Source organism: Fusarium musae, chromosome 1 (genome assembly GCF_019915245.1).
Source record: "Fusarium musae strain F31 chromosome 1, whole genome shotgun sequence".
NCBI lineage: Eukaryota > Fungi > Ascomycota > Sordariomycetes > Hypocreales > Nectriaceae > Fusarium > Fusarium musae.
In genome coordinates this window covers 2,476,276-2,489,013 of record NC_058387.1, presented here as the reverse complement: position 1 = coordinate 2,489,013, position 12,738 = coordinate 2,476,276, and the positions used below count along the sequence as shown (strand labels likewise).

Sequence of the window (12,738 nt, the reverse complement as noted above, 5' to 3'; positions counted from 1 at the left end):
CTCCGGCTCCCACTTGCGACCTCTGTGGGTCTCCTGCTGTCATTCCCTTTCTTTCAACATCTCAGGACCCTTTTCCTTCGATCAATTGTATATTTTGCCATTGAAGGCCTTTCTCTCATCTTCTATCATATCAGAACTCGCTTGCAGGACATGATCCCTACAGAGTGGTATCGCTTTAAGGTGGCTACATCATAGTACTCGCCGATCCGAGCCACCCAGAGACGCCCAATTCCCTTGGTTACCAGTTATCGCCACAAGCCATCCATCCTCCAATCCGTATGAGCAAGCAGGGAAGCGAGCACATGGTCACGATGTCAATGGTTAAATCCCCTCCCCCGTCCCATTCGGGATTTCTGGCTCCAGTCCGGCCTCGTTTTAACTCCCAACGCACCTCGGATCGCCTGCGTGAGGCTCAGACTTTTGTAACACCACCATTCAAAATGGGGGGCGCTATTAAAAAAGGCAGACGATCCGTCTTTAAAGAAGTTGGTCTAGAACACGATTTGGATTATCCCGCCTCTGCATCAGCACCTTCACTGTTGTCAGGCGAGCAACTTGGCGCCCATGATAACGACAAACACTTGAGTGATAGCTCTGATATCCAACGACAACTTAAGCAAGACGACGACCACAGTCAGAATAACGACGACCCTCAACGCCCTCGGCAGTTATCACTTTCGTCACCGAAGACTTGGTACACCATATTATCAAACCCCAAAGGCCGACCCAGAATCAAGAGCACTTCGGGTGTGTCCCCAGGCGTCTCGGGCCTGCAGCGCTTCACTATGTTAGCGCTCCTCATTGCCATTATACTTCCGGCGTTCAGTTGGCGAAATGGCCATTCATTTTCAGATATCAATGGCGCCAGTGCTGGTGTTATTCAGAAGCGAGAGATCAGCCCTACCAAGGTTTGCACGCGATGGGGTCTGCAAGCCGCCCAGTTGAACGGAACACTTTACTTATATGGCGGTCGCTCAAGATCAAAAGCCGACCAAGTCGAAAACACATGGAACAACAATTTCCTAACTCTGGACCTCACTAAGGACTGGGATATAGGCTCGCCCGCTCTCAAAGGTCTCGAGAAACCGGACGGTCCTCCCGAGGTCTCTATGGGTTATTTGTGGCATGATTACAATAATCTGTATCTTTATGGCGGCCAATTCTCCGATACACCCTATGTTGATCCCGAGCCCGAGTCTGTTTGGCGTTATTCCATCAAGGATGAAGAATGGACCGAATTTAAGAACCCAAAAACCTCTGTCGGCAATGAATCAGAGCCAGGAAATCGACCAGTTCACCGTGCTGCTGAGGGAGCAGGCCTGTCTGTGCCTGAGCTCGGCCTAAGCTGGTACTTTGGCGGCCATCTTGACTGGGCCACCACCCCAGGCTGGTCGCGCAGTGTTGATCGTGTATATCTCAAGAGTCTTCTTGAATTCACACATCCAGGCTATGTTAACACCGGTGTCGATAGCCTCTCTGATGGCACAGGCGCAGGTGAAAGCGGGGCCTATCGCAACATCACAAAAGCGGGCATTCAGACCGGTAACTTCACTGAGAGGGCAGATGGTGTCTTGGTGTTTGTGCCAGGCTGGGGCGAGCAAGGTGTTCTTATCGGCCTTGCTGGCGGTACCAACGAAACGTTTACTGAGGATCTCGGCACATTGAACGTATACGACATTGCCAATTCCGAATGGTTCCATCAAGAAACGTCCGGGGATACACCCAGCGTTCGTGTTAATCCTTGTGCCGTCATCGCCAGCGCGCCGGATGCGTCAAGTTTCCAGATTTACATGTTTGGTGGACAAAATCTTCCTTTTGTAAGTTGTGACAAGGTATAAGACATACCCAAATACTAATATGGCCTCAGGGAAACCAAACGCAGTACGATGACATGTACATCCTGACCATTCCCTCTTTCACATGGATCAAAGTCGACCAAAACGACGACAACAGACCCGCTGCCCGAGCTGGCCATTCATGCGCCATGTATGATGGTCAAATGGTGGTTGTTGGTGGAGTAGGTGAGGACATCGGATGTGATCCGGGCATGTACGTATTCGATGCAACCTCACTCAAGTGGAAGGACCAATTCAAGGCTGGCAATCACGATTCGGACCATCATCCCGATAACTTCGTTCTCGCTGGGTCCCATGGATACGAGGTTCCGGACGCCGTGCGCAAGGTCGTGGGTGGGGACAAGGACGGCAGCGCTACCGTCACCACCCCCGCTGTGGGGCCGGCTACCGGTGGCCCGTTCTTAACGGGCAAGCCCCCGGTTTTCACAGTTACCTCCGGGCCGACAGCGACAGTACGGGTCGGCCAGACTGGTACTGCAACCGCTTCTCCGGATAGAGAAGAAGACCATGATGGAGTTAACGGTGGTCTCGTAGCTGCAGGCGTAATCGCTGGTATCTTTGGAGCCCTTGCCTGTTATCTTGGCTTCTGTGCCTGGCTCTATCGCCGGCAAGTCAACGCCTACAGACAGCACCTCGCAGTATCAAACCGCTACTCTGTTGCGTCCCACTCTCTCCTCAACCCTTCAGCCCTTGCTGCTGCTGGTACTACCCGCCCCAAGCGTGCTATCTCCCAGCGCAGCCTCTTTGGCTGGGTCGGCCCTAGCCGCGATCAGGGATATACCACAGAGCCCAAATGGAGCCCTGAGGATGAAGATGATACCACACCAGGCGCTCTCGGGTCCAGCAGCGGGTCTGGAGGTGCTAAGCGCAGTGAGGACACAAGACCTGGAACGAGTCATAGCGGAGGCTCGACTGAAGGGCTACTCGAAGGCCAGGAACCGAGTTTCTTCAGCGTCGTCATGGGTCCTCGCCGGGCGTTGCGGGTTGTTAACAATGCAGAGTAAACCGCGCGTGTACGAAGAGAGGCGTTGTTGGGTAAAGGAACGGATGGTATTTAATGGTTCCCTTTTGAGAGGTGAGATGAGTTGGACTGGTTGGTTACGATAAACGAAATGTATGAATAACTGGTGGCCTTGTATCGGCACAGATGCATTCGCTGATACCCCATGTTTCTTAATGTCCCCGGCAAAGGGAGCCTTTGGGCAAGAAATGTGAATGATTTTTGAATCAAAATGTTGTGAGAAAACGACAGTGTAGTCATAGGATCTTGTACCTTTAGTTATTCTAACAATTATGCTCTCTATGCGCCATTAACGCCATATATGCCTATTCCATCCGTCTCATCGCTAAAATGCCAATCATAAAGTTTTCAAGTCAGTCGCTATCCTGTACTACATATCTCGGATCATCTCCGTGACCACTTCTTGAGTTGCTTCTCGGGTATAGTGTTGACGAATGCTTCTTGGAGGAAATGCTTCCAAACCTTGTTGGTCTTCCTTCTCTTGTTCTTCCCTTTCTTGCCCCTAGTAGCGCTGAAGTCGATACCAGAGTCACCCTCTTCAGGTTCTGGAAGTTCAGTGTCGTTGTCTGAATCTGAGTCTGGCTCGTCTTCGAAATCCTCATTGTACTCTTTAGCTGCCTTGCCCTTGCCCTTCTTCGTCTTCCTCTTAGCGATTCTAGCCGCTAGCCTGAGGTAGCTTCGAACTGTCAAGTCGGGCAGCTTGAAGATCTTGTCGGTAAAAGTGCTGTATTCAACCTCATATCTGAACTTCTTGGGCTGTGGCTTATCGTGGTTGGGTACTTCATCACTGAAATCGCCGTCACGCCACTTGCTTGTCTCAGACAAGTCGGTAAGATCATTGTTGATATAGGTGAGGTTGGCAAAGTATTGTGTGTATCCCATGAAGGTGAATGTCTGGCGAGCGTATGCGGGGCCGGGAGGTGATCCCTTTGGGGGAGCTGGTGGGATCACGAGTTCAGGGTTCTTGGGCTTCTTCTTGCCCTTTCTTCCCTTCCTCCCCTTCCTCCCCTTCTTGCCTTTTCTGCCCTTCTTCCTTCGCTCAGCTTCAAGGTCTCTCTTGAGTTCCTGGTGGGCTTCCTCATCCTCGGAAAAGTCGGGAAGCTCTTCGGCAACTTTTGAGTTGATGTCGAATGAGTCTGTCCAGACTGGCGCATCCTCCAGGCCGGTGATATTGTACTCGATTATGCGAATAGTCGGGAAGTAATTGGGGACGACGCTGGGGCTAACAAGAGATACCTGATATCGTTCTCCGTATTTGCCTCCGATCTTGCCGTGGCCCTTCTTCTTCTTTTTACCCTTCTTTCCCTTCTTGTTCTTCTTTCTATTCCTCAACTCGTCGGCATCTTCGTCTTGCGTCTCAAGTTCATCCTCGGCGTCTAGATCTGGATCTTCTTCTAGTGCCTTTGCAGCTGAGCCTGGCAAGTTAGACCAGGACTTTCTGAGATCTATTAAGTAGTCGCTCTTTGATTCGACGGAAAAGTCGTCATCCGTGGGTTCTCGGGTAGTCCCTGCTTTGTCATAAAGGCTCAGGTCAATGTCTTTGGTGTCCTGGAACAGGAAGTGGTCAATGTTCATATGGCCGTAAAGGGAGCCAGTAACAACATCGCGGAACTGCTTCAGCCAGAGAGTGTATTTTTGCCAGCAAGTTTCGTCCCAATTCTGCTTGTTCTCTGTCCGGGCGGGAGGAACATGGCCGATCAGGATAGCCTTCATTCCACGCTCGCGTAACCGCTGAAGTTGAACACTCAACCACTCCATATGCTTGAAACCAGGCTCCGACGGAATTGCGCATCCGTCAACGCCAGCATTTCGATCAAAGAAGTACATGGTGTTGAGGCTGATGACGGACAGTTGATTGGGGATTACCTCAACCTCGAACCATCCACCAAATCCGAAGGAGTGTCGCTGTTCCTCGGGGATGAAGCGATGCCATATACTGCTATAGGCCTGCAGCCACTTGTTTGGCCCGGGATAGAAAATGTTGTGCGGCAGAAAATCGTTGTTGCCAAAAGTTGGGATAATAGGGACGGTAAGGGCTCCGTCATCAGAAAATGTCTTGACCATCTTTCTGGCGACCTTCCGGTTCATATCCAAAACATGGCTCGAGCTTCGTGGTAGCTTCTCGTCGCTATCGTGGCGCGCGGTGTCACCGGTCCATACAACAAAGTCGATATCATCCTTGACATTCTTCCGTACCCATTCCAACGTCGCGTCGACGAGGTCCACGGGAGAGTCGCAGTCGGTAGTTTCGGCGCCATACAGACCTGCAGGGCCCTTGCCGCGGTGGCATGCGACGCCCTGGGCTGTTGATGAATGTGCTTTGTAGAATTCGTCAGGGTGAAAATCTGGAGTTGTGGTTGTTAGTGGGCTGCTTTGGATGCAACGCTGATTTATCATATTTTCATCCGATGTAGATGCAGGAACATGGGACCGGTTTCACATGTGATAATACGTACCTGTTATATGCAGGAATTTTCCATTCAGTTTGCGACCCGATTGTCGGATATGCGGTGTCTCTGTAGAATCGCGTGTCCATGTAATTGAATCGAGAACTTTTTGGCCAGCCTCGAAAATTGGTGAAGAAGAGACGCTAGGGAGTAGTAGGGCGGCTGCCACGAGCAGTCGGGCGCCTGAGAGTGCCATTTTATCCGTTTTAGATTGTACTCTCTATTTGATATGTATTCTGTTTATGTTCGGTGTAGCAGTCGAATTTCGGTGATGGCCAGGTGAAGAAGTGATGCTGAAGTAAGATACCAGGTCCAGGTATGAAATTATTGAAGGTGTGAGGTCATTCCAGAGTCAATCTTGCAAGGTAGCAGCTTTCAAGGGGTAAGATCCTGTCCAAGCCACAAAGACACGCTCTGATTCTGGCTGACGCGTTAGTGATGGGCGTATGACTGAAGATAATATCTTTATAAAATACTTGATACAAAGAAAAGGACGATGATGGAGAAGAAAAGGGCGTTAATAGACTAATTTCCACAGAACCAGCCTACCTGAGCTATGATCAATCAATACGTCGATGAGGATCCACTGCTCGGTGTAAGGTACCTTAGGTAGAGTGCCAAGACTGCCCTGGCTGATGACATAGAATATCACAGCGACAGTGGAAAGGGGAAGCATTGAGTTTAAAATACTCGAATTCCAGGAGTCGAAATAGTGACAAAATTAACGAACAGTACCTGTTCCCGGTATCTTCAGTGGATGCCCCCTCCCCCACGTTGTCGTGTGCTCACGCTGAGGCGCCTGGTGATCCATTGTTGAAGTTGAGGAAGACGGTAAAATCGGCCAATCTTGAGCGGCGCGGGCTACACGTGTACTAGAGCAAATGGTGCAAATGGACGAGGAGAACGGGCATCAACGAGACACAATTAAGACACTGACTGACACGCGATACTTGAATTCAATCAGTTATGCCTGCTTAATTGCTATCCAATATTGTGTCTTTGTATATTTAGACGTCGCTTGTCCTCTATAGCTCTTCACATATTCTTCACCTCAATCAAACCCATCTGCTCTCATATTCAGGGTCCAACAGTCACAAAAAACAGCCCGCTGAAGACTTGATTCAGGCACATAGGTACCTAATAAGGTACGTAATGGTCTATGGCATATGCCATCAGGGCCCCCCCCCCCCCCCCCCCTTCTGTAAAGCCTTCCTCCTAACAGTGGATACCTGCATTGACTGGTCCGTCGAGCCTCATATGTGGAACCCCCATGAACGCCCTCGTGAACATTCTATCACATTCGTTTTCACAGAGATGCATACACAGAGTTTATCAAGTGTTTGTTGTGATTTGTTACACTTATTGACCATCTATGCTTCATTTAGTATCGGCTTGCTTCTGGCGTCCTTCGATCATAATCCTCGTGATGATGGGTCTATTGGCTTACTGGTTATCCGCACAAGACTGACTATCCTGTGCCCGAAACTTGCTTATTTTGTTCAACACAATAGGTGAACTCGACACAGAAGAATAACTCTCTCGCGTGAGCATATTCGAACAAAGTCCCACAACTACTGCTCGGGTTGGTGTTGGACACAGTCGATATCTGTCGAAATACACAAACTTCGTCACCCAACTCCAGGTCCAGGGTAGGGTGATGCCCCACCAACGCGGATCTCGCTTAGGTAGCATCTGCCGCTAGTCCTCATGTGTGTTCATTCATATGCAAAAGTTCTGGCTCTTTTGCTTTCTCTCTTCTTCACCACGCAACATCGTCTCCTCGACGGTGCCGGTAACATCCAAAACTGGCGCCACGATCATCTCAGCCTTCCCACAGTTGATCACTACTTGAAGGGGAGGCCGTTGCTAGACAATATCGCCGCTCGTTTGAGGGAGGCCATACGCTTTTGTGTGGTGGTTTCCTATGGTTTTTTTGTGGCTACATATCTCCGTGTCCCAATTTCCGTGATGTTTTCCTTGATGCTTAACTGTGAACCACAAGCATCAAGATAGTTCATTATTGTGATCCCTGAAGCTCGATGATGCCAAGCTCTGAAAACATAGCCCCAAGTCTTTTAAAGTGCCTCTCTGATAATCACGCCTCCAAGCGAAGCGCTGGACGCCGAGTCCTGGCTCGCGGTGTTATATCTTCCATACACAAGACATGGGAGTATCCAGTTCCAAAATCACAATCAGGATATGATTGAGTCCACCTTTCTCTTGGAAATTCCTAGCGTTACCCATGTTGATTTGCTACTTCGAGGCAGAGAAGGTAGTAACTCTAATTGCCTCGTCATGAGATATCAGAATGCGATTCTTAGTCTGTGAGGGGACTGAGCTATAGTTACGTATGCAAAGCTGCAAGATCTACTCACCCAGGGAGGTTCATGACATGGTTGCATTAGAATAAAAGGGATCGCATGGCCACGGCCCAGGTATGGTGTACCTCATAATAGACTTTGATAGCAATTCCCAGCGTATGGCATGTTTCTTATCGACCTCCCGGTAGCCACAATTACCATGCCCACCAAGGCACTTGAAGGAGTTTTGGCAACGGTGTCGGTATCAGGACTGGGCTGACTACTTAGGAAGACCCTGGCCAAAGAGAAGAGGGTTGCTTGTGACAAACTCGAAAGACATCAGGATCGAGTCGATGACATGGATGTAAGGGGCAAGAGATAACTGGTAGCAATGCAAATGATATTTTAAGAACATTTATTTTCCGTTGGCTCTAACTTAGTCGTGGCCATAACAATCATAGACTCCAAAAATCTCCCCCATGTTGAATTGTCCCCATATACCACATGCTTAATACTTTGGCTCGCTTAATACATTACTCAATCCCACCGTAATCTTTCTAAGCAGGCGCAGTGCCCTTCCAGTACTTTGTCTGTATAAAAGGCATCTTGGTGACTGTACCCTTACGGGCCTTTCCTCGTACCACAACGTCCACCTCGGTGCCGGCCTTCTGATTGCCACTCTTGATGTAGCCCATGGCGATATTTCTGCCAAGTGTAGGGCTGGGAACACCGCTTGTGATGACACCGATCTTCTCACCATCCTTGTGAATCTCGGCACCCTCACGAGCGGGAGCTCCATCGACGAAGAGACCGATACGGCGGCGGGTGACGCCTGAACCGCCCTTGGTCTTGGGTGTGAGTTGAGGGATGATGGTTTCGGCACCGTGGAAGCCTCCAGTCTCGCGACGGGCAGGAGGGATGATCCAGCTAAGACCAGCCTCGACGGGTGTTGTGGTATCATCGAGATCATGGCCGTACAGACACATGCCGGCCTCGAGACGGAGAGAGTCACGAGCACCCAGACCAGCGAGCTGAAGGCGTTCAGGACCGGCCTTGCTAAGAAGGGCCTGGATAGCAGGGGCTGTTGTCTCAAAAGCAGGATATTCCTTTCCGTTGAATGAAATCTCAAAGCCGTCCTCTCCAGTGTAGCCACCTCGGCTGATGAGGACAGGGTGAGTCTTGCTGCCATCAGCGAGCTTGAGCTCAGCCCAGACAGCGTTGCCAAAGTAGAGCTTTGAGAGATCAACGTCGCTGGCGAGGACCTCGTTGAGAACCTCGGCACTCTGAGGGCCCTGGAGGGCAACGAGACCAGAGTTGTCGAGACGTGACCACTGAACATCCCCGCCGAACTTGCCAAGCTCCTCATCAAGATACTTGGTGTCCTTGTCAAGACAGGCACCGTTGGTGACAACGTAGTAGGTATCCTCGCCAAGTCTGGTGACAACCGAATCATCGACGATACCTCCAGTACCAGGCCACAAGAACGTTGTCAACTTGCTCTGCATGACACCCTGATTTGTCCAGTCTGAGGGAGTGAGTTTCTCCAAGAAAGCGGCAGCATCCTTGCCCTTGAAAATGTGCTGCACCATGTGGCTCACATCAAAAAGTGAAGCATGCTCACGAGTAAAGTGATGTGACTGAGCAAGTGAGAGGTTTGAGTATTGAACAGGGAGCGAGTAGCCTGCAAATGGCACCAGCTTTCCTCCATTGGCAACATGGAAATCATAGAGAGGAGTCTTCTTCAGATCAGAGGAACTCCCTGAAGCGCATCGTACGCTTTGTTGAGAGAGTCTGAGAGCGCCGAATGATGTGGGCCGTGTCACGGCGGCCGATGATAAGATTCGGGGACCAGCCCTCGCGGCCAAGCTGAGGCTCTGCTTCATGATGGAAATCAATTGTCAATATTTAGGAGCAAGTGAAGAGATCCAATTGACCAGAAACAAACAAGATTAATAAAGAGGAAAAGAGTTTGTACAAGAAGATAAGAAGCCGAGGGGGCGCTTAAGACTGGTACATGGCATGCACAGTACATATCATGCAAGTCACAAGTCACCCAATTTGACAATTGGCGCTGGTGGGGTTGTCACCGAGTCTGAAGTCACTGAGTCTGAACTTCACCGAGTCACAATCAAAAAGCGTCGTTTCTAATTCGCTTCTCCACGGTCTCTGCCTCCGAAAACCGACCCCGGACCCCGCAGTCCCCGGAGCGCCCTCCGAGGGCCGAAGCCAGAGGGCATATGTACCTAGAAGGAAGAGAAGCGCGGCAAATGATGATAAGAATAAATTATTGATAAGGCCGTGTGAGGGCATAACTCACGGGATAGGATCCAAATTTTCAACACTCACTTTCATTCTCACGCGCAATCGTAGTCGAGGTGATGCTGCTCAAACTACTAATGACTAAAAAGTATGCCATTACAAGCTGATGCTCTTTCTTGTCCCCGCTCCTCAGCTCAGCTCAGCTCAGCTCAGCTCGTCTACTGTGATTCTCTAAGCTTGTGAACTCGGACCTGCCAGAAGTGATGACATCAAGACGCCCGCGTAACAAACAAGACACTCCAGCAAAATACTACACTCCTCTAGGACTGATCTCAGCCGGTTCACTGTTGCTCAAAACTGTACTTTAGCCAGCCTCCGAGAGCTCGGAGACTCTCCCATCGCACGTTCTCGTCATCTGATTGCATGAGTTCCATGATCCTTCTCTTGAGACCAACCTTCTCTAATTGATATCTCTTCTCGGGAACCTCCTTCACCAGACACCCAACATCGTTGCAGGCAATTGCAAGCACTTGCTTGTCGTTATCCCAGGGCTGCCGCATGATCTCGGCCAGCTTCCGAGGAATCTCTCCATTCTCAAACTCGAGGATCTTGCGGGCATTCTCAGCCCAGAAGACTGTGTTTCGGTGAGGGGGCGACCATCGAAGGTGACCAGACTGCACCTCAGCAACATACTCGTCGAATGTGGTCTTGGTCTTGGTGTACTCTTCCAGCATTTCCTTGAGCTTCGAAAGATCCTCCAGCAAGTCGGGATCAGTCAGATGGCGACCACTGATGTTCTCGAGAAGGGCGGGGAGGCGAGCAAGAACTGCGGTGGGTAGAAGTGATTTCTGGTTTTTCTCAAGAAGGTTGTAGAGTGTAGAAAGGATCAACCGAGTTGTCTTTTCCTTGGGTGATAATCGTAGAAGGTGAGTGTAAAGGAGGACAATATCGTACTCGCTGCGGTTCAGTATTAGTTGTAGTCCGGTTTTGTCCATTCTACTCCCCCCCTGGTGAATTCACTTACTCGTTGAGTTCATCACCAATCTCCTCAGCCTCAAAACTTATCTGCCAGATAACAAGGAGAGCATGGTAGAGAAGCTGGAGACCAACCCCTCCACCCAGAGAACCCCCGAAGCCAGCAGATCCGGTACCAGTGTTACCGCTCCAGAGACTGGCAGATGAGCTGCCTCCATTTCCAATGCCAGCTGCAGTTTGAAGAATCTTGATCAGGGGTGCAATCGTCTCGCTTCGCTGGTTCCAGAACTGCTCTCTTGCGACATGCCCAAAGAGCAGAGACGAATACTCCTGTACAGCGATATCTTGTAGGCCGGCATCATTACTCTTGGCCAAGCCGGAGACATAGGTGAGAATCACAGGCAGAGCCTGGAGGGTAGATCGGGACTCGTCTCGAGCAAGAGCCATGAGTGTGGTAAGAGCATGTGCAGTAAGCAATGGAATAGGATCCTCGGCATTAGTCGAGTTAAGCAGAGGCAAAAAATGTCGATAAGGCTCCTTTGTCTTGAAGAGGGCCTTGGCTAGAGGTGGAACAGCTGACGATGTTATGTTAGCATTGGTGATTGGAGATTATGACGGAAGTCGCTCTATTAGTAGATAGACATGGACTACTCAATGGCACTTCCCAATGTCGCATAAAGATAAAGGGGACGTTCTTACCCTCGAGAAGGTCGCCAAGCAACACTAGGATGTACTGCATCACATTCGCATGCTTTCCCGCCGTCTCGAGAACGCTCGTCTTTCCATCATCGCCAACAAACAAGACGCGATATCCATCAATATCCCCCGACACAATCTCCTTTCTTTGCTCAGGCTTCTTAGCCTTATCTACAGCTCGAATCTTTGCATACTGCTCCTCGGTGAGGGTGCCGGCCCTGACAGCACCGTCCCAGGGAATGGGTCGCTGACGGATGTTGCTCTGAAGAGAGGCCAGGTACGTTGGCGGGTCGAGGGACATGATTAGCTATGATTACAGCGTCGCGGCTGCTAGCAGCGAGCGGTTATTTGTGGGATGAGCCAAAGGATATATCCAGGAGACGAGGTCGGAGGGAGGAGAGCGGAGATGGAGATGGAGGAGGATGGAGAAGCTGGTAATATGAAGTTTGGTGATGCAACTAACTTGATCTTGCACCGCGCGGAGCGTCACAGGTCAAGCTTGGGGCACCTAATGGAACCTTGAACTTGGTTGGAGCTTGGGTAGGGAGGGTAGCCACAGCTGCCACACTTGGCGCCACACATTAAGATCTAAAGAGTTTGCCAGACAAGCGTGGCTGTTGATAAAGTGTGGCTCGATGTGACTTGTGGCTGTGGCCCTGGCGTTCTCTGATGACACGATTGAGTCAAAAGCCCAGACCGACCTGGAACTAATCCCTGAAAAATGCCCTCCCAGCCTCCGAGTTTTGTTTCCCTGCCTAAGGGCTCTGCTCTTTGCAACACCGCCAATGGGAAGAGCCAAACACAGGTCTAGGCTTGCTAGGCTTGCAAGGACGTTGCGATTGCCCCTGGCAGTTTAATTAACATATGCAGCATGCAAACGGCTTTCACTCTCATGATGCGTGATCTGCTATTCCGGGGTGGCCCGGGCGTGTAAGTGGTGATGACATTTACCCGCTGTACCTAATGTACGAGGGCCTAGGGCCTAGCTTCAGGGCCGCAGACACGGGCCTACAGGGGGTGAGCACCGCTTGGGGCTCCAGCTATCGATAGTTGTCCAGTGAGCGAGCACAGGCGTGGTAGTTGGAGGTATCATGAGCTGGCACCCCACCATTGACGTGCATCGTATTCCGAGTCTCAAGTCACCCATCCATCCTCACCGACAAGACAAGAGATCGAGAGTTAGC

General features: G+C 50.5%; 4 protein-coding genes across 4 annotated transcripts; 1 reads left to right on the top strand and 3 right to left on the bottom strand.

The window, feature by feature from the left end:
- Positions 1–440: 440 nt before the first annotated feature.
- Positions 441–2,860, top strand: J7337_000746 (uncharacterized protein; the record flags this gene model as incomplete). The annotated part of the gene is made up of 2 exons (XM_044818494.1): positions 441–1,817; positions 1,868–2,860. The coding sequence occupies 2 exons, from the start codon at positions 441–443 to the stop codon at positions 2,858–2,860; spliced, it is 2,370 nt and encodes a 789-aa protein (XP_044686196.1).
- A 401-nt stretch (positions 2,861–3,261) lies between these two features.
- J7337_000745 (uncharacterized protein) lies at positions 3,262–5,520 on the bottom strand (the record flags this gene model as incomplete). Its single annotated transcript, XM_044818493.1, has 2 exons — positions 3,262–5,222; positions 5,334–5,520. The coding sequence occupies 2 exons, from the start codon at positions 5,518–5,520 to the stop codon at positions 3,262–3,264; spliced, it is 2,148 nt and encodes a 715-aa protein (XP_044686195.1).
- Positions 5,521–8,181: 2,661 nt separating this feature from the next.
- J7337_000744 (uncharacterized protein) lies at positions 8,182–9,507 on the bottom strand (the record flags this gene model as incomplete). Its single annotated transcript, XM_044818492.1, has 1 exon — positions 8,182–9,507. The coding sequence occupies one exon, from the start codon at positions 9,505–9,507 to the stop codon at positions 8,182–8,184; it is 1,326 nt and encodes a 441-aa protein (XP_044686194.1).
- Positions 9,508–10,224: 717 nt separating this feature from the next.
- On the bottom strand, positions 10,225–11,855 carry J7337_000743 (uncharacterized protein; the record flags this gene model as incomplete). Its single annotated transcript, XM_044818491.1, has 3 exons — positions 10,225–10,840; positions 10,908–11,433; positions 11,558–11,855. The coding sequence occupies 3 exons, from the start codon at positions 11,853–11,855 to the stop codon at positions 10,225–10,227; spliced, it is 1,440 nt and encodes a 479-aa protein (XP_044686193.1).
- Between the last annotated feature and the right edge of the window lie 883 nt (positions 11,856–12,738).